The sequence below is a fragment of the Cetorhinus maximus genome, chromosome 3 (genome assembly GCF_964194155.1).
Source record: "Cetorhinus maximus chromosome 3, sCetMax3.hap1.1, whole genome shotgun sequence".
In the NCBI taxonomy this organism is placed as follows: Eukaryota; Metazoa; Chordata; class Chondrichthyes; order Lamniformes; family Cetorhinidae; genus Cetorhinus; species Cetorhinus maximus.
In genome coordinates, this window is record NC_135881.1 from 127,503,321 (window position 1) to 127,528,430 (window position 25,110).

Here is a 25,110-nt window from a genome sequence, read left to right on the forward strand (position 1 = left end):
AATTCCCTTCCTAACAGCACTATGGCTGTACCCACACTACATGGACTGCAGCAGTTCAAGACGGCAGCTCACCACCACCTTCTCAAGGGCAATTAGGGATGGGCAATAAATGCTGGCCCAGCCAGCGAAGCCCACATCCTGTGAATGAATAAAAAAATAACTTCCTACCCGTGGCGCCATCAGCAATTCTGCTTCTAGGAGAGGGTTGATGTACTCTGTTGGGAGGCATGTTTGAATAGTTCTTCCAGCTTCATCTGCCTCATCAACATTGGGGTTGGCTCAGGTCAGAGACTTCCTGTACTAAATGGGGTGTGACCGGCAAGGTTCATGTCGGTTCAGGTCACGTCGGTTCGGATCAGAGACATCCTGCGCTAAAGGCTGGGTGCGGTTGGCGAGATTCATCTTGGCTCAGGTCAGAGACTTCCCATGCTAAAGGTCAGGTGCTGTTGGTGAGGGTTGTGTCGGTTCAGGTCGTGCTGGCTCAGGTCACAGACTTTCCATGCTTAAGGTTGATGAGGTTCAAAAAAACCCTGTGTTCAGCTTTTGGATTTGCTGATAAAGGATACACGACCTGTATTTACAATTAAATAGAAAAGTGATATCTAACTTTTATCATTTTAACATTACTCACCTATCATGTTGTATAAAAAGAATACAAAATCAATGGTATGTGATTGAATCTACGTGCCATTCTTGGTACTTATCATAACTTACTTGCAACATGACAACTTCTAAATGATCAAAGAGGGCTACTGGTAGAATACAAGTCACATTCTGTTGCTCCTCATTATATATATCATAGGTCATCCTGTGTTGGGGGACTGTTGTAATTCAATTTTCACTGCCCAATTTATTTTAATTTATTCATTCATGGGATGTGGGCGTCATTGGCAAGGCCAGCATTTATTGCCTATCCTTAATTGCCCTTGAGAAGGTGGTTGTGAGCTACTGCAGTTCATGTGATGAAGGTGCTCCTACAGTGCTGTTAGATAGGGAGTTTGTAAACAGTGAAGATATATTACTAAATCCAGGTTGATGTGCCCTCTAATTTGTTTGCTGTGCACAGCTGGCTTACTGCGCTGTACAGTCAATTTATGATTGGCACACAGCTGCCTGTGCGCACATCTTAATGGGAACATTTGTTGTGTGGGCCTGTTTGTTCCCTGTGTGAGATATTCCCGACTGCTGTGTAGCTCCGCACGCACGCAGCCTAGAGGGGACCTTAGTCAGGATGGCATGTGACGTGGACGAGAACTTGGAGTCTGATGGGCCTGCTGCCTTTGTCCTCCCAGATGGCAAAGGTTGTGGGTTTGGAAGGCTGTTCAAGTACCCTTGGTAAGTTGCAGCTGTGCATATTGTAGATGATACTCACTGCAGTCATGGTGTCCCAGTGGTGGAGGGGGCAGATGTTTAAAGGGTGCACTCAAGTGGGCTGCTTTCTCCTGGATGGTGTTGAATTTCTTGAGTGCTGTTAGAATTGCACTCATCAAGGCAAGTGGAGAGTATTCTATTACACTCCTGTCTTGTAATTTGCAGGTGACACTAAGGCTTTGAGGAGTCAGGAGGTGAGTGAGTCGCCACAGAATTTCCAGCCTCTATCCTGTTCAAGAAATGCCAGCATTTATGTGGCTGATCCATTCAAATTTCTGGTAAATGATAACCCCCAGGATGTTGATGGTGGGACACTCAGTGACAGCAATGCCGTGAATGTCAAGGGGAGATGGTTGGACTCTCTTTTATTACAAATGATCATTGCCTCGTACTTGTATGGCATGAATGTTACTTGCCACTTATCAGTCCAAGCCTGAACATTGTCCAGGTCTTGCTGCATGTAATAATTGGACTGATTGTCCCTCCCACCTGTCTATCAACCGTGGGTCGGTGCTAAGGGCCGTGGCTTCCGGTAGACAGAGGGCGGCAAGTGTGTAAGCATTTTAACATGTGTCCTCAATAAAAGTTAGCTTTTTCTGCTCCTAACCCGCTCCTACCTCAAATTATTACAGTTGGTGATGAAAATGAACCCGGCTTCACCCTGGTTGCTGTGAGTAACACAAAGTTGAGAAATACTTGCCGATCTTGCCATTGTTCGGGAGGATTGATCTGTACGATGCAGATGCAGAGGATTGGAGTCAATATATCGAGAGACTCGGTTTCTATTTCATTGTGAATGAAATTACTGCTGAAGATAAACGTAGAGCTATCCTGCTGAGTGTGTGTGGACACAAAATGTATAATATTATCAGAAACCTGACTGCCCCAAATGTGCCCAGTACTAAGTCGTACGAGTTAGTGGAGCTTGTGACGTCACATTTTCAGCCAAAACCATCTGTAATTATGCAGCGCTTCAAGTTCAACATGAGAGTTCGTGCTCCAGGGGAATGTCTTGCTACCTTTGTGGTGAACCTGAAACAGCTGACCGAGTACTGGGAGTTCGGGGGTGCGTTGAATGATATGCTGCGGGACAAACTTGTATGTGGGGTGAATGACAACGCCATCCAGCGTTATTTGCTTGCTGAATCGTATATTGATTTTAAGTCCACTCTGGAACTTTCTCTTGCTATGGAGAGTGCCGGAAAAGATTCTCAGGATTTGCAGCAATTGAATAATGGCTTGGTGCACCATCATCCTGTAATGTGACAGAACTTATTCCTCAGGATGATAAATTATTACAGCCGTTTCATACCTAATCTGTCCACTGCTTACACCACTTCACCTGTTGCTGAAGAAGAACCACCGCTGGTCATGGGGTACACAACAAGAAAAAGCCTTTGCAGCAGCAAAGAAACTGCCTCATTCATCTTGCTTGGTGGTACATTACGACCCAGCTAAAGAGCTAGTGCTGACGTGTGACGCTTTCCCCTACAGCATAGGAGCCGTACTGGCACATAAAATGGAGGACGGGTCAGAGAGGCCAATCAGCTACGTTTAAAGAACACTCTCCCATGCTGAAAAGGACTATTTCCAACTGGAGAAAGAAGGGCTGTCAATTGTATTTGCCATCAAGAAGTTTCACCAGTACCTGCACGGGCGACATTTTGCAATTGCGTCCAACCATAAGCCGCTGACAGGCTTTTTCAGTGAAGACCAAACTATTCCACCTATAGCTTCAGTGAGAATCCAGCGTTGGGCCCTGACACTATCAGCTTATGAGTACACATCCATGTACCACCCTGGCTTACATGTAACAAATGCAGACGCACTCAGTCATCTTCCATTACCTGGCAATCCTGCTAACACACCTGTTCCACAATAGTTAGAGTTCCATAATTGTTGTTAAATTTTTTGGATTCATCTGTATGTGCTAAACAGAAGAAGAATTGGACGAGCAGAGACTCAGTGCTGTCAAAAGTCAAAGACTTTGTTTTACAAGGCTGACTTGTGCTTGAAGCACTGAACTGAATTGTTAGGACAGAATCTTGCTGTGGAGTTCCAGATTCACGGTCCCTTCCCAGAGCAGAGAGTCAATCTTGGCAGAGCTTCACAGCGCACACCCAGGCATGTCAAGAATGAAGATGTTGCTATGTAGTTTTGTCTGGTAGCCAGGAATAGATAGTGAAATGGAAAACATGGTTAAACACTGGTCCTTTTGCCAGCAACACCAGAAGCTACCTGCTTCAGCTTCTCTTCACCCATGGGAATGGCCTGGCCGCCCTTGGGTCAGACTGCATTTTGACTATGAGGGATTGTTTCTAGGCACGATTGATGCACATTTGAGGTGGCATGATGTCTACGAGGTAAAAACGTCAACTTCAGCTGCAACCACTGAGAAGGTGCATCATTCCTATAGTATACAGAGTTTGCCTGAGATTATTGTCTCTGACAATGGGTCAGCTTTTGCCAGTGTCGAATTTCAGAGGTTCACAGACCTGAATGGTACCCGGCACAGACTGCTCCCTGGCAGTCAAATGGTCTCGCTGAAAGAGCTGTCCAGACCATTAAAGTTGGCATGAAGGAGTTGCCTGGAGGTACTTTGGAGCCTTGTCTTCCGAACTTCCTTCTGAGTTATCGCACAACACCACAGATTACTACAGGCTCAGAGCTGCTGATGAAGTGTCGCTCAAGAATGTGTTTGTATTTGGTGTTTCCCAATTTGGAGGGGAAGGTGAGACAGAAACAAATTACTCAGAAATTGAACCACGACCTACACAGCGGTGTTCGTACGTTCAAAGTAGGCGACCCTATGTACGTGCGTAACTTTGGAAATCGACCATGCTGGACTCCAGGAGCCCTCATTTCAGAAAAAGGTTCATTATCATTTCAGGTTCAAGTTGTGAACAAAGTAGTACACAAACATATGGATCACATTCGAGCAAGAGAAACATCTCAACGAATGCAAGATCAACCTGTGATTGATATTTCACTGCCAACCCCTGAAGTGTGGGTTCACTCTACAGCTGCTATTCCTGAGCTGTTGAATACAGAACCACCCAGTTCCAATAACACATCCACATCTGCAGCTCAAGAGTCCATTGTTCCTGTTCCGGAACCGCCCTCAGAAGGACTGCATCACCCCGACCGTCCACACAGAGCACCTCAGAGACTTAATTTGTAGTCATAGCCTAGGAGTGATTGCCAAAGAAAGTTAATGACAAGCGACATTACAGATGTTTAGTTAGTTTTCAGACATGTTGTTGTAGTAAACATATAAGGAACTTAAGTGGGAGAAAATGTAGTAATTGGATTGGTTGTCCCTCCCTCCTGTTTATCAATCGTGGGTTGGCGCTAAGGGTGTGGCTTCTGGTGGACAGAGGGTGCCAAGTGTGTAAGCATTGAACATGTGTCCTCAATAAAAGTTATGTTTTTCTGCATCAAACCTGCTCCTACCTCAAGTTATTACACTGCATGACTGCCTCATTATTAGAGGAATTGTGAATGGTGCTGAACATTGTGCAATCATCAGTAAACATTCCCACTTCTGACCTTATGATGGAAGGAAGGTCATTAATGAAGCATCTGAAGATGGTTGAGCTAAGATCACTATCCCAAGGAACTCCTGCAGCTATCTCTTGGGTTGGGATTATTGGCCTCTAACAACCACAACCATCTTCCTTTATTCTATGTATGAGTCCAGCCAGGGGAGAGTTTTTCTGAGTCCCAATAACTTCAATTTTACCAGGGCTCCCTTGGTTCCACATTCTGGCAAATGCTGCCCGGATGTCAAAGGCAGTCACTCTCACCTCACCTCTGGAATTCACTGCATTTGTTCATATTTGGACCAAGGCTGCTCATAAGACTTTTAATATCTCACCAGCCACCTGAGCACTGCACCCAATTGGCCTTCATCAGTCCTCATAGTTGTTTGCCCACAATGCCCTTCCCATGATGTCTCAAATGCTCCCCTCTGCCTTCCCGGTCAGCCTTCGCACTCATAGAAAGTTCCCATCATGTGAAAAGCCATTGTATCAGGAGGCCTCTGGCCATGGTGGTGTGCTGCATGAACTCCTCAGAGCCTCTACAGCGTCGTTGCCTCCCTCCTCTCTGGGCTGCTTCCTCTTGGCCTTCACCCTTACACTCCTCCTCTATTGGGAACTCTTCCCCTACCTCCACCTTCTCCTCCTGCTGGTCTTCATCTGAGGAGTGGCTCCCTTTTTCTGCCTTCTCCAGGTCCGGTACCAAACCCCTTCTCAGCGCCAAGCTGTAGAACATGCAGCAGGCTACAATAATTCTGGATAAAATGTGAGGTGCAAATACTGTATAGGCCCCCACCAACATGTCCTCCTCACCACCCCAAGCTGTCGAGGCACCTGAACGCACTCTTTAGTCGGCCAATGGCCTGTTCCATATGTGTCCTTGTGTAAAGGTGGCTCTCATTGGATCTTCTCTGCGGTTGGGTTTGTAGTTGGCGGAGGGGTGCGAAAAGCCAGCTTTCAGGGCAGAATCCTTATCCCCGAGTATCCATCCATGCACTTGGTGAGGGGGAGGGGGTGCAATTAGAACATTTGTGTCAGCCCAGATTCCCTGAGGATGAATGAATTGTGGCAACTGCCGGGATAGCAGACGCACACATGCGGAAACCTCTCAGAGGGATTAAACATTTAAAGAGTGTACCCTCCGAATTCTGCATGCGCTCAGTCAAACACACCCTGAACCCAGGGAAGATCCTGTCACCCTCAGTGTCTTTGCTGCAGCGTCTGTCTCGAATGAGATAAACTGCCCCATCCTGGCAAAAAAGGGATCGGCAACTTGATTGATGCACTTGTTGCTGATGGTGAAATTCCACAGATGTCAGCTGCAGAGCCTTGGAATGACCCAATAACGAGAAAATTGAGGGTCACGGTTACCTTCAAGGCCACTGGAAGGGTAAACCTCTGGTGTCCCTTTGGCAATAGGTCCTGTTGCAGAAGGATGCAAAGCTCAGCCACCACCTCTCGGGACAGATGCAGCCTCCTCCAACATTGCCTCTCAGTCACATTGAGGTAAGCTAACCTGCTCCTGTATACCCTGTATGCCTCATCATTCGATGCCTCCTTCATACAGGCACTCGGCATCTTGGTTCTTTCCGTCCTTGCACCCGTGCACATGGTGAATGAGTTATTTCAGGCCACTGCTGCACCTGCATACCTGTGTACTGAAGATGGCCTGGTGCTGCAGCCATGACAAAATGAGGATTTGTAAATGGAGACCAGAATGCTGAAGGCTCTGAGGCTAAACTGGAGACTTACTAATGGCAGGTCTGCAGCTGTGCTGGGTGTGGCCTGGAGAGGTTCTTCCTTGTATTCCTCCTCACTGGCAGAGAATCCTTTGGCATGCAGGCAGGTCTTGCGGTTTTAAAAGTTGAGAAAAATGCTGGAAAAGTTGCTCCATTCCAATCCTGCTCTTCCTGACCTGGCAGAAGAGGTTATGCCTCAAATGAGGAGGCCTGATTTTTAAAGGTTCATAAAACGTGCAGTAGGAGTGGAAAATGGCATGGGTTAGGAAAACCAATTTTCCTCTACCTCCTCTATCTCTTATCATGGTGATCCTGACATCTGCATTTTGCACACGAGGCCTTCAAGACCCCCCAAAAAAAGGCCAGATGAACAAGGTGTGGAGTTGGGAAGGCACAGGAAAATTGCTTTTCCTGTGTAAAAAAAAATGAAATTCTGTGTTTTGAGAGCTAATTCTAGCCTCCATGAGGAGACAAACATCCAATCCTCAAACTTCAAAGGGGTGGTGTACAGAACGTTCCTGCACACAGAAATGCTGGTGCTTTGGCTGGCCAGCCAGTGGTTACTGTCAAGGAGCATGTTGGAGTTGGGCACCAACTTTGCACAGAGCTTTATGCAAAGCTTAGAGCTCATCCTTTCCAGTGTGGAGGCTGTGGCCAACTCCATTACCACACTTGTGGACCCAAACATGGTGCAGCGTCTAATGGCTGATGCCTCAGCTTCCACTGTAACACAAGAAAAGCCACCCAATATCTGGGCGCTGCCATGCAAGCTCAGATTGCTGCCATCATGGCTGCAGGTATCAGTGCTCAAAGAGGCTTTAAGGGTCACATAGCAGTCCATCATTCTGTTCTCTGACACATTTCTGTGATTGCTCAGGAATGGGGCAATGGAACTATGCAACATGAACCTGCTGTCCTCTCTGAAGATGACAATATTCATCCTCTCACCACTGCCTCTCTGCCACTGCCTTTGCTGTTGCCTATCAGGCTGCCAGTCCAGTCAACTGCCATACAAACCTAGGTGATACAGTTCATAGCTAGGCCTTCTGGGGCGATAGTTGCTCAACGCATCCTCCAAGGCTATCCGCAGTCACCTCCACTAAAAGTCAGAATCCTTCCACCAGCATGCTGCAGCTATTGGGGCAGCACTGCCTAGGAACATTAGAACAGGTGAGGGCACACAGACGTCAAGCACGAAGGGAATACACAAGGGGGGTTATTTGACTTTTACATGGAATACTGAATGGTTTAATTGATAAAGTTGGTTTGGAATTTTTGTTTTGTGGTAGCTTTCATTTCAGCATTGTGGCGAAGAGGACTCTGATGATGGTCAATAGCAGAGGGAAGGAAAAGGGGTGGGATTCCTATTGAAAGAAAAATTGAGGTTGCGCTCACTGGAACCAAAGTCGGATGGTCTGATCAAAGGACAGAGAAGCCAGAAAGGGGGTGTGACATTTGTCTCTTCCCTGCCCCTTCCTCCCCTTCTTTCGATTCATTGTCATCTTCCTCCTCCTCCTCTTCCTCAGCTGCTCACCATATAGCTGGTGGCAAGGTCTTTGCCCTCAGCATGGTGAGGTTGTGCAGGATGCAGCAGACCACAACAAATCACGACACATGCTCAGGAAAATACTTCAGGGCTCCCCCACAGCAATCTGGCAATGGAAGCATTGCTTAAGCACTGCAATGGTCTGCTCAATGGCATTACTTATGGCAGTGTGGCTCTGGTTACATCCATATTGTTCAAGTGTGCATGGCTTGTGCACTGAAGATATGAGCCAGATGGTCAGCAGATAGCTCTTCTCATCCAGTAGCCATCCTCTGGGTTCTTGCGTTGGCTCAAATGTTAATTCAGAAGATGGTTGCAGAATGAAGGCATCATGGCTGTTACCAGGATACAGGGCATTGACCTGCATGGTGTTCTGAGTATGGTTACATACCAGTTGCACATTGAGGTAGTGAAATCCTTTGGCTTCCTATCCACTCTATGTAGACCCTTCATCATATTATACACATGTAATATGCTGGAGGAACAGCACCTCATCTTCCGACTAGGCACTTTACAGCCTTCCGGACTGAATATTGAATTCAACAACTTTAGATCTTGAACTCCCTCCCCCATCCCCACCCCCTTTCCGTTTCTTCCCCCTCCCTTTTGTTTTTTCCAATTATTTATATAGATTTTTCTTTTCCCACCTATTTCCATTACTTTTAAATCTGTAATGCCCTGTCAGTCTTTCCACCCCACCCCCACTAGAGCTGTACCTTGAGTGTCCTGCCATCCATTCTTAATTAGCACATTCTCTTAGATAATATCACCACCTTTAACACGTCTTTGTTCCTTTGTCTGTGACATCTTTTGATTATCTGCTCCTATCACTGCTTGCTTGTCCCTACTACCACCGCCGTCCCCCCTCCAAACTTCACACCCCCCACCTTAAACCAGCTTATATTTCACCCCTTTCCTAACTTTACTCAGTTCTGCTGAAGGGTCATTAGGACTCGAAACGTCAACTCTTTTCTTCTCCGCCAATGCTTCCAGACCTGCTGTGTTTTTCCAGGTAATTCTGTTTTTGTTTTGTAATTACTTGGTCTATCCCTTTCTCCATTTTTAAATGATGGTACAGTGTTAGCTGTCCGCCAGTCCTTTGGCACCACACTCGATCCACTCCACATACTTCCGGTGTAAGGTCACAGCACCCCCACTAAGATATGGCATCCGACGTGGCCAACATCAGGAGTGTATAAGCGTAGCGTGGACTCCATAAATGACACATATCTTGCTGAAAATACGGGTGTTATGCAAGCAAATTTTGCAGTCTCAGTTTAATGTTTCATTAAAAGCAGCATCTCTAAAAATGCAGTGCAACCTCATTACAACACTAAACTGTCAGATAATGAATTCACATCCTGAGTGAGGCTTCAATCCATGATCTTCTAATCCAGAGGTAAAAAGGCTACTGCTCAGCTAAATATGCAGCGCAGTCACAAAGGACCAACCAAGGCTGTATACAGTCAGGTTCAGTGGCAGCTGTAGCTCAGTTTATAGCACTCTCACCTCGGAGTCAGAAGGTTGTGTTGTGAGTTCAAGTCCCACTCTGGTACTTACACACAAAAATCAAGGCTGGCATGACAGTGCAGTACTGGGCAAGTGATGCAGTGTTGGTGGTGCAGTCTTTAGATGAGATGCTAAATCAAGGTCCTGTCTGCCCTCTCAGGTAGATGTAAAAGGTCCTGTGGCACTATTTTGAAGAATAACAGGAGTGTTATCCATGGTGTCTTAGCCAATATTATCCCTCAAACAACATTACAAAAAAAAAAATCTGGTCACTATCACATTGCTGTTAGTGGGATCTTGCTGTGCACAAATTGGATACTGCATTTCCTACATTACCCCAGTAACTATGGCCTAGATTTTCCGGTCCCGCCCGCTACAGGAATCATCATGGGTAGCACGGTAAATTTGATGGACCAGCAAAAGGCCCATTGACTTCGGGTAGGAATTTCTGGCCCTGCGGTGGTTGTCAAGTGGTGATGAAAAGCGATATCTAAATGCACGTTTTTCCTTTTTTTATTATTCTTTAGCTTGAGTGAGCAGCTGGGTTGAAGGAATGGAATTCTTCTTTTGAAAATGGAAGACCATATTGAACAAATAATAAAAAATAAAAAATAATAATAATAAATAATCAAATAAAAAATGACAAAGAACGCAAGATTTGACATCACTGAGCATCTTTATCTCTTTTTTGTAGTTCCCCTATAATAAAATCTTTGTGCTGAAATATTTGAATGCTCCATGAAGTATTGTTTGACCTCTACACTCCATATCTGGTAACGCGGGCTAAAATAAATATTGTTTTAAGGTGTGTAGTATGTAATTTATAGATTTAACAGTGAGCTTTCATTGCTATTATTAATGGGACAAAAGCCCAATTCTATCCTTTTACTTTATCTTGCCATTAACTGACAGAAAGCAATAGAATTGGCAGGATTTACCTGCAGAGTCAATACAACCATGAGATCTAAATGAGAGTGCATGGAATTATAACCTCTTCAGTGATTGCAGGCGAGTTAGCTTTGCTGAATATTCCTGCAGCCAGTCTAGCCACAAAAACAAGGAAAAAGGATACCAGAATTGTTACTTTCGAAAGATATTGTCCTTTTCTGTGATGTTGCCTGCCTTTTGCGATCCCATTTCCCTCCCCATTTTCAAGTTTTTTTTTTCTCATTTCCATTTCCCTGATTCCCTGAAAAATGCACCAGTCAGATAGCAGTCAAGAAGCTTCAAGCATTTCATCAATGTCACTCCCAAAATGAGTCACTGGAAAGCACTGGAGAGTACCTAAGTTGTGGGGTATTGGTTTGAATGCAATACCTGCCAGTTCATGACATTTCAATACGTTGCAAAACTGTTGCTCATGGTATTTAAAATTTAGAGTTCAGTGGATTTTTTCTGAGTTGTTTGAGCTGGATTATATAAAGTGTAATATATCTATGTTGCTAAATTCAGCATTGCTTTTCTACAATAAGCCATTAGCTTAAAATTAGACTCAATAATCGTGATTTAAAAATGTTCATAGCTGTACAGTGGGGGGATCATTATGTACAATCTTGAATGGTATTTGCCATTGTAACTCCATCTAAGAGTCCAAGTGTTCCATTCCATTCACCTAGCTGGGCACTTAGCTAAGACAGATGCACCAAAGAGTAACTGTTCACTCAGGGTAATAACTTTGTTTGATAGCATGGCGGGTTGAGTCCTCCTCCACCCCATCTCACAAGCTTATGGGAAATCAGGCTTTCTTGTCCTCTCTTGTCTTCTCAGACAAAGAGTGAGCTGTGATATCAGCAGGTATCATCAGAAAGTTGCATGCACTTTAAAAGTTTGAGCCAAATTAAATGCAAACAGGTTAGCTGGAAAGGTAAGCCTACATTTATAATATTGGTGCATTCTATTATTTATTATTTTCAAAACTGAGGACCAGAAGGGAATTGATTATTCTCACTGTGAAGCTGCATTTGTTCATGGGGTCATTCGATGTAAAATAAACCTGCAGCAGGAACCATGGCGACCAGGCCCACTTAATCATGGGAGAGGCCCCGGGTCAATCTCCTGGCGGTGACAAAACCTGCTCCGATTAGGTGGGAGGGCAGAAGGGTTGACATGGGATTCCCGACCACCAGCGGCAGGATGTCAATTAGGTTCATTAATGAGCCAGTTGACAATCATTATCCCTGAGGCTACTGCAATTTAGTGGTGACTCAGGGATTGCACATACAGCTCACACAGCTTTCCTGCATCTTCAGAAGGCTGCCCAGCAGATGTTGCTGGGTTTATCAGTGGCCTCCCGGAGGATCCGTCATAGTCAGGCATTCTGTGCCCAATCAAGTGATCTGGCATCGGGCAAGGGCTGGCTGCTGAAAGCCACCCCTCTGCTTTGCCTCCAATACCCATCCCCCTTTTCATACATCCCCCACCCCACGATCCCCATCTCACCCTCACTCATCTCTACTCTGGGGTACCATGATGATTCTGGGCCTCTGGTGGGTGCAGGGCTGCCAGTAGCCTCCGCTCCCAATGGCACTGGCAGTAATGATGAGCTGATTGCTTCTGACTGGCCGGCTGCTCTCAGCGGCTGGGACCTCCATCAGCAGTGACCTCACCCAGAAGGGAAAACCAGCAAAAACTGGGAAATAAGAGTCTGAACTGTTTTTTCCTTCTGGGTAATCATGGGAAAGGCCTCACAGTTGCCACTTAAATGCCTGAAGGGCACCTGATTTCACTGGGTCTCTCCCAAGGAACTAACAGAGATTTTCCACCTGTTCTCAGGCCAGTGGGCAAGATCCCCTTTGGTCCGAAAAAAATCCAGGCTCAGATATTAATTTGTCTCAACAGAATGCTTTTCAACCCAACTTCTGTGCAGAATGAAGAATATTATGTGATTGTGCATCACATTTGATTATATGGTGCATAGATTAAGGCCTCTCTGTTCAAGATTTCATTGGCACATAATATTAAATAGTAGTTAAAGTCCAGTGATAATTGCACAATAGACACTTAATCATCACCACTCCTTTACTTTATTGGACAAGTCACAATAACAGACCCCACATTGATTTTAGTTTTTGAATTCAACTGTACAAAGCTGTACCCCAGCGAAAGGACTACTAACAGCTATACATTGTGAAAATGCTAATCCAGATTCACTGCTAACATGGTACTGCTTACATGATTCCCTGAAGGATAACAGATGGCTGGCAGTAAGGTTAAGACAGTAATATAATTGAGCAGATCAGATGACTGTCAACTGCAACAGCAAAACACAAAGCTTTATGACTGAGAGCGAATCAGTAAGGTTCAATTAATGCTTTATACTCACTGCTGAACACTTGTTACTCTACAATATACAATTAATAAAAAATAAATGTGTTTTTATCTTAATAATGCTGAACCCTGTAGAAATGATTTTATACAGGTAAATAGTAACGAAAGGTCATTCAGGTTGAATTGACTTAAATTAAATCACACATAACTACATAACCGGAGTCACTGCACTTCAAAATTCATTGAGACACTTTGATGTGATAAAGTGTTATGGAAATATAAGTATTATTAAGCTACAACTTCCAAATCTATGGTGCAGTTTAGTATTTCTAAGTTCCCAAGATTCGGAGGACCTCAACAAAGTTAAACGTATAGCTCTCTGATGATCCTGTCTCTTTCTTCTCCAGCACTTATTAAGGTCATAGGTCATTGACATATCACTGTTGCTTACCAACTTGAGACTGTACTGAGTTAAATACAAATATTTGATGTGAAAATAACTACACATATAATTAGCAACAATACAAACACCTCCCCCTACTCAGTGTGTGCATACAAACACATATTTTGAAGAGGAATAGAGGACTGTGAATTATTTAGAAGATAAGAAGAAAATCAATCAGCTAAATTCTATGCCATCAAGAAGTTACCATGTCAATACAAGCAAATAAGAAGCTTTTTTTAGGAGCCAGAAAATATACGTTTTTCCAAAAAATGGAAACCTATCTACCTTCAATCCTGTCTGTCCTTGGAAATAAATCTAATCTCCCCGGATCACTTGTATTGTCAGTTTAAATGGCCTCTGGTGTACTTTAACTCTCTTACACTTTGAGTGAAAAAATTACAGTTGACTTTCCTTCTTATTGTTCAATTCCCAATTTAAATATGCTTCTCTGATGTCTGAATCTTTCACCAGAGTGAGCCATTTGTCTGTATTTGTTTCTTTAGTATTATTTATAATCTTGAAAAGTTCAATTAAATTACTATTAAACCTCTTTTCCACAAAATATATGCTCAATTTGCTTCACATTTTCTTGCAACTTGAATTCATGACACCTGAAATTAACTTGGTCGCTCACCTCAGCATCGTCTCAAGAGCAACTAATACATTCCCTATGATTAAGTGTCCAGGACAGCACCCAGTACACAAGGTAGGGGCTGTCCAACGTCTTAAAAAAAACAATGGGCTTAAATTTGCTGATGACCCAACTGAGCACAATTCTATTGGCTCACAATGATGGCACTCATGTCAGAGAGTCTGAAGGATCAAATTGAATTCATTTTCTGGCCTCCTCATACAGGGAAACTCTTTCGAGTTATCAACATTCACAGATTGCAACTCTTTCGAGTACAATCACAGTTCTTGGTTTCCAGGAGTGGGACATGAACCCACAACCCTCTGATCCAAAGGCGAGGGTGCTATGAACTGAGCCACAGCTGACACCTCCAAAGCAAATGATACTCTTTCGAGTTATCAACAGTCACAGATTGCAACTCTTTTGAGTACAATCACAGTTCTTGGTTTCCGGGAGTGGGACATGAACCCACAACCCTCTGATTCAAAGGCGAGGGTGCTATGAACTGAGCCACAGCTGACACCTCTCCTCATACAAGGAAACTCTTTCGAGTTACCAACAGTCACAGATTGCAACTTCTTTCGAGTACAATCACAGTTCTTGGTTTTTTCCAGGAGTGGGACATGAACCCACAACCCTCTGATTCAAAGGTGAGGGTGCTTTGAACTGAGCCACAGCTGACACCTCAATAAGATTCAGACTACTGCCTGTTGATCCTCTTTCCAGTTATCAACAGTCACAGATTGCAACTCTGTCGAGTACAATCACAGTTCTTGGTTTTCCGGGAGTGGGACACGAACCCACAACCCTCTGATTCAAAGGTGAGGGTGCTTTGAACTGAGCCACAGCTGACACCTCCAAAGCAAATGATACTCTTTCGAGTTATCAACAGTCACAGATTGCAACTCTTTTGAGTACAATCACAGTTCTTAGTTTCCGGGAGTGGGACATGAACCCACAACCCTCTGATTCAAAGACGAGGGTGCTATGAACTGAGCCACAGCTGACACCTCAAAAGGTCAACCCTTTCGAGTTATCAACAGTCACAGATTGCAACTCTTTCGAGTACAATCACAGTTCTTGGTTTCCGGGAGTGGGACATGAACCCACAACCCTCTGATTCAAAGGCGAGGGTGCTATGAACTGAGCCACAGGGAAGGTGGTGGCAAAATTGCAGTTTCCCAATGCTTCACACCTGTCCCGGCCTAAAAAGTTTCAGCCATTGCTGAGGTCTACAGGTAAGTCCGGGAGGTGATTGGCTGGGAGGCAATATTGAAATGGGCGGCGGTGCAGGGAGTTGCTTTAAAGCTCCATCAGTTCCAGCCAAAATTCTGAACTTGGAAAGAGAGAAAATTTACCCTTGTATTTTATAAGCTGCAACAGTCTTTCATCCTAAACACTTTTATTTTAAATCAAAATACTCTCTGGTTGCAGTAAACAACTGCATAAACCCCTTGGTTTATTGTCTCAATGCTCTTTATGCAATGTGGGCTGGATCAATGGAGCAGCAACAATAAGGTAGGCTAACAATGTATTTTTGCAACAGCTGATTGTTTTTAGTGGGAGATTATTAAGTTCCTGTTATAGTTAAAGCATGGCCGGGAAGCAATGAAGGTCGTTCTATTTACATAGGGCTGGGAGGCACAGAGTAGAGACACATCTCAGTGCTGCCTGTTCAGAAGATGAGGAATTTTAGCCAAAATCCATCAACTTTCCAGTGACGCCAGCAGGCTCGCAATCGAGTTCTGGAGGGACTGCATCAGAAAGGCTGTAGATTTTTGGTTCCCAAGTGTACTATATTTTTGAACATGGCATTGTAAGGTTAACAAAAGATTTTTAAAAGTGTTAATTGGTTAAATAGATGTGAATACTGAAGCACTGCAGTGATGTTTAAATCCCATTGAAGCATATGCCTAGTGAGAAAAAGGCAAATCCAAATAACTGTAGCTACTTATAAATACAAATCACAGCAATAACAATATGTTCATTTCAGGCTTCAGACCAATGAAGGCTTTCTTTCAAAAATAATTGAGCTCCAGAATGGCACCGCTGGTGCCAAATCAGCATTGTATGCTGATTGACACCATGATCTACCTGCTCTGTATATCCTGGTGGCATTTCACTGTGTATGCACTAAGATTCTCATTAAATAGTGCCTGGCATGGCTTGAACAAAAATGTTTGTGCACTAGCCACGGATGCCATTTTGGATATCTAAGGGTCCTCATAGTGCCCAAAAAAGCAACAAACAATTCCAATTTTGTGGTGGTAGTTTTAAAGGGATAGGAGAATGATAACATGTAAACTTATGTAAGTATTTTACCAGTCTCCTGCTCTACTTCCCCAAGGGAAATAGCCTAAGTAGCTGTTTAAGCTGCTTCCCTAGGGGTTCTATTGATCTTTCACTAGAGTTATGCCAGAATTCCTGCAGAACTTTAGGCTCAGTGTATAACTTGTGGACCAGTGGTGTAGTGGGAAATTTTGAGGTGCAGGAGCTCTAAGAAAACATATAGTTTCTAAATCTAGTATTACATTTGTGGTAATCTGATGTGTAGTATGCCTTTAAGAAGAATGTTATAACAGAAGATCACATGATCTTATTATCCAATGACAGAGTAGCACAGGTTACCTTAGTAGTCTGTAGCCAGTAGTCAGCAGTCTAGAGTAAGGGTCTGTAATGTAGAGACAGCTTTTGAGTTGTAAGCACACAAGTGTAGCTGCTGAGTTCCTTTGTAAATAAATAGAATGTGCTCTACATAAGAACTGTCTGCTGATCAGCTATGTCTATGGTACCAACTTGGTCACCCCCGAAACAAGTGTACAACCTGGATCCATTAGTCCAACTAAACAAGTGACCAAGAATCCAACAGCATTGTTTTCCTATGTATTAATCATTTGATTCCCCAAAAATCAGTAAGTGAAAAACATTAGTGTCGGTAGGCGGTAGGCATTTTATTTTGAACTGTGTGGTATTTTGAATCATTAGCCTTTACTGTAGCTAGAATTTCATTGTGCAACACTTTACAGGTCGGGCATCCTTTATCCAAAATCCTCGGGGCTGATCGTGCCTTGGATTTCAGATAATTTTGGTTTTCTGACACCGCATATAGGACTAGGCTTACTTATATTGCAATAGACTAAGCCTAGGCTGGCTATAGTCTAAAGTCAATAAAATGATTAGAAAAATAAGATCTATCACCAAATAATAAATGCAGGGCAACTGTAATAAGTTCCCACCCATGGCATCATCCTCGATCCTACTTATAGGAGAGGGTTCAGAGAGTCGGTGTACTCTGCTGGGTAGCATTCTTGAATGGTTCTTCCAGCTTCATCTGCCACATCAACACTGTTTTTTTGTTTCATGAGTTTGTCTTTTATTTTGTAGATTGACATTGTTTCTTGCTCACTTATAAATGCATATTGTTCAAGTGCATCTATCAACCTGTCACCGCTCTTAATATTATCGTCTATGGGCATTTTCTCTATCAGATTCACTATGGTCAGAATTTTACCTTTGGTGTGTGGGCGCGCATGCATGAACGTAATATGACATGTGATGACGTCGGGCATGCGTCCCCATGTCATCGCGCACTCGCACGATATTGCATTCAGCGGGCGTGTGCCAGAGTCGACTGCGCGCCCACTGATAATTGAAAGGCCTATTAAGGCCATTAACGAGCTAATTAACTTAAAATTTACGCTGCCCATCCAACCTAACGGTTGGCAGGCAGGCGGCCTTTACATTTTTAGGAAACCACGAGCAGGATGAGGTTTCCTGAAGCTAATATAAATTAAATAAAAGCTTTCTTTTGACATCAAAAACATGTCCTATCTCATGTGACACAGTCACATGAGGGGGCATGTTTTAATAAATTTTTATTGTCTTTATTAATTTTTTTAAAGAAGCACTTCAATCTCCCTGGGGTGGCTCCGTGCCTCAGGGAGATTGAAGCGCTCTTTCGTGCGCATGTGTGAACTACGCATGAGGTCCGGCTCTCCCTCCTCCCTGCGCCCACACAGGTAGTGCTCAGCACTGCCACTTGCAACCCACACAGGGTGGGCCTTAATTGGCCCGAGCGGAGTGAAGAGGAACCGATCGCGGGCAGCTGTCAGCTTCCCGACCGCCCCTGCCCACTCCTGCCGAGCCGGCCCGGCAAAGAAAAAATTCTGGCCTGCATCATCCTTCTCGTCACTGTTCTTATCATTTACATTTCATGACCCAAAAATTGCCTTGTTCCATCGGATGAATTAATGACGTTACCTTGCGGGGTGAGTAAACAGCGAAAACATTGTTCTTCACCAAATGTTGGGCAGGGGGATGTGCTTAACAATTGCCCAGGAACAACAACATTTTACAGTTTTCTTCAAGTCCAGCTGCCTGATAATGTACATGTGCCTCTGGTACAAAGTAGTTGTGAAACCAATCAGAAAACATGTCCCCAGTTACCCAGGTTCTCTTATTGGCATAGCAGTGAACAGGCGATATCTGAATACCCTTGAAGCTCCTCGCACATTTGCTCTTCCCAATTACAGCCAATTTACATTTGTGTGTGCCAGTTGCATTGGCACAACCAAGGGCAGTCACCCTATCCTTAGCATCCTTAACACCTGTTGGTGCCCTCTCCTCAGCTGTTGCTAGCATTTTCCTAGGGGCATCCCGGCAGAACATTCTTGTTTCGTCTGCATTGTAAATTTGTTCAGGCGAGAGATTTTCGACTGAAATTAGCACGGCAAACTCACCACTAGATTTTCCAGTGATGTCATGGTCTGCAGGTGTTTGATCGCCACAAACTTTCAAAAACTTGATACCAGGATGATTCTTGAATTTCTGCAACTTCATAATAATTTCCACAATGGGTCTGGTTCCACAGTTGTGCGAGAGGGAGAGGCTGGTCTTGTCCTTGAGTCCTCTGCCAATCAGTGACATCGCAGCCAGATTGTGACATACGGTGTTGGATCCCAATGCGTCAGGAGGGGTGTCCGTTTAGTCTGACCAACAAGAGTGCTGATACGCCCGGCTTATGAGAATTCTTGAGCACGTTGGTGTTATAATTAAATTCATTTGATTGGACCCTCCCTCACATTCTGCAATTCTGCTTGGAATTACTGTGTGCAATTTAGTAATGGTCATAAATCCTGGGGAATGCGCTGTTCAGTCTCCTCCACATAATCTGTGAATGCATTGATTACAGAAGTAGATGACAAAGTAAGCCACTTGCAGAGAGTTGCTATTGCCAATTCTCCATAACCTGGTGGAATTTCAGCTGGCCAATAATCTTTGTCAAGAACACACAATTGGTCGATCAAAGATGCATAACTGGAATGGGCTGCAGAAGCTGAATGTGAGCTTTTCACTGACATGGTTGTGAACATATAATTTTCTAAATTATTAACAAGACTGTTAAGTAACTACTGATAATTGATGCTAATAATGTTACTGTTATTCCCTAATGAGACCCGTTCCAAACTTTCCCTGTGCGACTGCAACTTTGGTCTGAAGAGGTTTTGTGCCAGTTCGCTCTTTCGGTCCACGCAACAAGCGTATGCTGCGAAGGATAAGTTTGTCTGCATACACAATCATTGTAGTTCATTTCTGCAAACACTCTGAAAGCATGCCGAGTTCATGCAATGTATCATGCAGCAGAGCTAAGTCTAAGAGAAACTGTTACGAGGGAATTCTTTCTGACAGGCCCTCATAGGTTTTCCTGTCAGATGCAGGCTTTGTTTCATCTTTCATTATCAGTTTAAAATGAGCGCATAATGCTTCATAGTTGCAGTTCACAGCCAAAACTGTTCGGAATGAACGTGCTGCCCATCTGATGCTTAAAATGTGGCCTATTTTGGAAACTCATTGTTCTAATTCAGCAGCGCATTCTGCCAGTTGCCTCTGATTGAGAGATGATCTGTTATACACAGAGTATAATTTGTTTATAAAGGAATGGAAGTTGTTCCCTCCACGAACTTCTGTCACCAAATTGCCTACCCCAAGTTCTAACCTGTGGTTCAGGCAATGCCAAATAATAATATCTGGGTATTGCTCCATAAGTCTATGAGCTACACCTGATTTGGTGCCCAGCATAACACTCGCTCTATCACTAGAAAACACTACAAGATGCTGCTTCAGGTAGGAGTCATCAAAACCATGTTTCACAAGACATTCGGAAGATACTTAACTATTGTATCAGCTTTTTAATCTGGAATTTCAATCAGATCTAAAAACATGAAGGGCAACATTTTCCCCCCATCAGGGGGGGGGGGGGGGGGGGGGGGGGCGGTGGGGGGCGGATTATGGGGCGGGTGTGGGCAGGCTTCTGATTGGCATCCCCGGTCGGGGGTTCGCCGCCATTTTATGTGGGTGGGCCAACTAAGGCCCGCCCAGTGTGACATCCGCCAGGAAGCGCTATGGACTCCCTGTGTGGCCGGTGGGGTGGGGGGGGTGGGGGGGTGGGGGGGGGGGGCGGTGGGGTGGGGGGGTCTTTCACGTATGCACATGAAAGAGCGCACAGATCTTCCTGAGGCAAAGTGCTGCCTCAGGGAGATCAGCTCACGTCTTAAACTTTAAATAAAGCTGACAAAAAATTTCCCTGACATGTCCCCTAGTGTCACATGAGGTGGGACATGTTCATAACTTTTATTTTAAAATATTGTGAGATTTATAAATCCTCATGAAACCTCATCCTGCCCATTGATGAGGGTTCATGCTTTTTCAGAAGCCCGCCAGGGCTCCCGGCCTGCCCGACAACCTTAAGGTTGGACGGGCAGATCCAATAATGACTTGAACTACTTTGTTAATGGCCTTGATATGTCCCGCCCCCGCTCGCTGACCTGAAAATACAGCCCAAAGTGTGGATTATCCTTCTTTTCACATCTCAGGTAAACTACTAGAGCAGTTTTGGTACTTAGGCTAATAGATTCATCAATAAGAATCAAAATTTTACCCTCGGTTACTTGGATACGCTGGCAAATTTTCTTCCTCATCTGGGTAGCTATGTGGTCAATAATTTCTGCAGCACTGTAGCATGAATGCAGTCTAATTCCCATGCCAACACCATTTGCACTTTGAAGTTCCAGCAAGCCAAAGTGGTCAGAGTACGTTCTGCTGTTTTGAGCCAAGTAGTATGCAGATTGGAAAACTACACTGGTCACCTTTAGATGAGGTGCGTTTAAGTTGTCACAATTTTTTCCAAGAGCATTTTCCTCTGTTTTTCAGCGACATGTTGTGCAGTGATGTAAGCTTTTGGCAGTTTGTGTTCTTCATTTCTTTTTCTGAGAGATTTTAAACATGCATTCCAGTTGGATCCATTGTATGACACTTGATACAAACAACATTCATTCAAAAGCCTCAATCCCTTGGACGTGGAAAGTGATAAGCTACTAATATTTGCACACCCTTTATACCCAAATTTTTCATCCTTATCGTATAACCAAGGACATGTCTCTTGTCCTCTTCCACAATTCCCCTGTCCACTCGTCCACACAGGGGTACTGACCTGCCACTGTCTCAAGCTCAGTTTCTGACGTGCACTGTGTTGTCAATTTTGACTCTGACTCTGAGGCAGCTGCAGCACTGGAGCTCTCCAACTCCATCATCACTCGGTGTGACAGTACTTGAATGTTTGTTTTTTACTTTCTTCACTTTTGCTATGAAAGGAGTAGGTTATGCTTTGTTGTTTCACAGTCATTGTGTTGCTTTCAGGCGGTTTTGAAGGTTTGCTTGTTTTTTCCCCCAATTACGCATACAGCAGGCTCTTGGGCCTAGATGTTTTAGAAATTGTCCTGTTTCCTGTGGGCAGCTCTCAGCAATTCTGACTGAGGCCTTTCTCCCTTCAGGCTGGCAGGGAGTACTGAATAGGCTAGTGGATTTTAGGCTGTTTTATTTTATAAGCTGTTAACCTGCCACTTCAAGACATCGAGAGCTACTAAAGCTGATGACTAACACACAATGCAGCTGTGCGGGAAACAGAAAGTAGTTTTGGTAAGTTGTTCAACTCCAAGGTTTAAATCTCACCTTCTGCAATTACTCTGGATCTCCACATGGCACTCAAGCTTACCTTGAAAGCACACTTTCAGATCTTCGGCCATGCCAAGAACACCACTGCTCCAAAGGCCCACTGTAAGGAGCCACCAACGTTCAGCTACCTCCTCAGATCTTCACGGCTTCTTTCAAGCCCATTTTGCTTCAAGTCTGCCCTCTTTGCAGCTCTTTCCTTTACTTGGAGCTTTCTTGAACACTCACTTTACTTCTGGAAGCTCTGGGACCTTTCTCCTGTCCCGCTTGCAGTGTCCTGCTCCGTGGGCCCCCTCCTCGGTATTGGTGCACCTGCTCAGGTCACCTGACCTGTGCTTTCATGGTGTTTGGGCTGTTTAAGTCCTTTCCTTCTGCGCAAGTGCAAAGGGCCGTTCCTCAGCCAAGGAACAACGAAAGACAAACTGCACGTGTGCCAGCCAGTTCCAGGCCGGCACATGCACAAAAAGACCTACAGGCTGCCGGGAAACAGCAGTGGCAGCAAGTTCCAGGCATGTTCCTCGAGCTATGGGGAAGTTGGGGCTGTTCGGGGGAGTAAGGACTGTCGCTGGAGGGAAGAGGAGATGCCGGAGTGGTACACCGACGTGCTCCAGCAGCACTACATCAGTTTGGAGACACCTTTAAGGCAATGAGGTGTAATTGCTGTGTCTTCCTCAGATTAATTATAAACTATTGGTATTTGCAAACCTCACATCAGTTCAAAGTGCGACTGGATGGCCCGTAACTTCCGAGTTCTGGGGCAGTGTATCTGGGGGGGTACCCCAAAGATGCACTGGGGAACCCCCCCCAACCCCTTCCTCCCCCCACTTTGGGGAGTTCCCAGGTAAGGATTGCATAACAATTGCTCAGGAAGTTCAAACTTCTAATGGAAATTCCCCTGCACTGAGAACTGTTCAAAAATGCAATTTAAATCACAAACTTCAGATGGTTCTGAGTGTCCTAGAAGAAAAGTTACCCAGAAAAAGTTACAAGAATTTAAACCACTTCTAGCTTCTGGATGGCTGTAATACTGATCCCCCTCCCCCCAACATGACACCCAACTACCTCCCAACCCCCACTAGCCTCCTTCCCCCTCCAACTACCCCACCAACACCATCCCCATGGTATACCCCAACCAGTCTCCCCGACCCACACAGGAACCCCCCAACCACCAACTACATCCCCCACCCCGATTACACCCCCCATCCCCCACACCCCACTGACCACTTGACCAATTCCAACAAATCCTCTCCATCTATCCTACCCACTTACCTTACAAACCTGCCTTCTCCCTGACTTGAAAGTGGCTGGACCTTAAACCTACCTGCTTTATGGCAGCTAGTGTGGTTAAAAAAGGGGGTGCGGCCTCTTTACGTCTGACTGTGCAGCTCTCGATTGAAGGCCTCGGGGGCGCACTGCCCTACCCAGTACTCACCCGGCATGAGTCGGAAGGTCGGGCGAGAAAGGATCACCTGGATTTCAAGGTAGGAAACGAAGAGCAGAGCGGCAACCCAGCTCTGATCGCCACTCCACAGAAGTTCAGGCCCAATTTCATTTTAAATACTTTTTTTTAAAAAATGAGCTTCCTGAAGTCAATTACAAATGTTCTTAGTAGATTGAAATTGCTTTGCTTGATTTCTCTTGCTTTTCAGTACGACACAGACATTTTCACACTGGGCATTATGACATCTGAAGCATGCCAGATTCATTAAAATTTTTTATATATCCAGCAGGTATTCCTTGGCATTGCTCATGCTAAATCAGACAATGTGTTGTCTTATAATGGCAGGGGTGTTATACCATGAAACTTATCACTTTAATCAGCTGTATGTTTTAAATGCAGTGCTCTGCCTCTTTCAGTCTGCAAAAGAGTGATGGAAGTTTCCAGCTGGTTAACTGTAACAGCTGCTTGTACAATCAGTAACACCCGCTTACTGGCAATTTAATCCAAACTCTAATTTTAAGCAATGCCAGTGAGCTAAGCACTTGCTGACTGTATAGCCAGCAATTACTGCAGCCAGCTGGAAACTTCCGACAATGTTTTATCATTTGCTTGTAAACGTTTTAATGTCTTAAAACATTCTTTCTAATAGTAGGTCCGCAGGTTCGTGGAGAAATTGAGATGATGGCTGTAATGATTTTCAGAAATAACTTCTGTAGATTTTTCTTATATTCTACCACAAGGTTGCTTTGCTGGTGAACCGGTTGCACGCTTATCTGTCGGCAGGTGAGTCAATTACAATATGCTGCAGACGCAGAGACCAATATGAAATGAACCACATGCTATTTATTTACACAGACAACAGAGCACTAACATGATGTGTGCTTCCCCAACCAGGCCTTACTCTACACTAACATTAACATTGTAGCCCGCACTACACAGCAATTGGGTCATACAGTAACGTGGTCAATCTGCTCACAATCTCTTAAAGGCGTATTGCACCTCAGATTACCACATTCCCCCCCCCCTTTACTTGAAAGCACGTTTTACAATATATTAACTATTTACATAAATAAACTATTTACAAATTCAGTCTCTCCAGAGGCTTTTTCAAATGTGTCGACCATCATAGTTCTATGACTTCTGATGGTTTATCTGAGGCCTCCCTCTCAGGAGTTATCTGTCCACTAGACTCTCCAGTAGGAACCTCTCTCAGGTTCAATGGGTCCTACAAGGAATTCCAAAGCAAGAGCAGTTCCTTCTACCTGTGGTGTAGACTCCAACAGGAATGTTTTCGCACTCTTTCAGGCCCCATTGCATGCACCACTGCTGTCCCTCCCCTCCTAGTTCAACAAAATGAAGAGAAACTGTCAGGTAGGTTCTGAGAATAAGGATGTTGGACAAGGTTAAATGCAGCATGAAATGATCAGCTTCCTGTTGTGTAAAAAAAAAATTCAGGACCTTGTTAGTAATTCCACTTTCTCTTTCTATGTGTTTTCTTTTATGGGTTTTCTTCTTGGCAGCACTGACTTTCACCTCGGCTTCCTCTTCAACTTCCCTATTGGCCACACTAGGCTCAGGTATGAGCTCAACTTGAGTGAACTCAGTGGTTGAGTCT

General features: G+C 44.4%; 1 protein-coding gene across 5 annotated transcripts in view; it reads right to left on the bottom strand.

Moving 5' to 3' along the window:
- The window catches only part of LOC144678897 (zinc finger protein 385D-like), a 452,940-nt gene that overhangs the window by 403,124 nt on the left and 24,706 nt on the right, over nt 1–25,110 (bottom strand). The window contains exon 2 of one of the 5 annotated variants that reach the window (XM_078538951.1): nt 9,756–9,888. The exons of the other annotated variants lie outside the window; for them this stretch is intronic. Coding sequence (XP_078395077.1) covers nt 9,756–9,777 — 22 coding nt within the window. The 5' untranslated portion in view covers nt 9,778–9,888. The remainder of the gene's footprint in view (nt 1–9,755; nt 9,889–25,110) is intronic. 5 annotated transcript variants of the gene reach the window in all.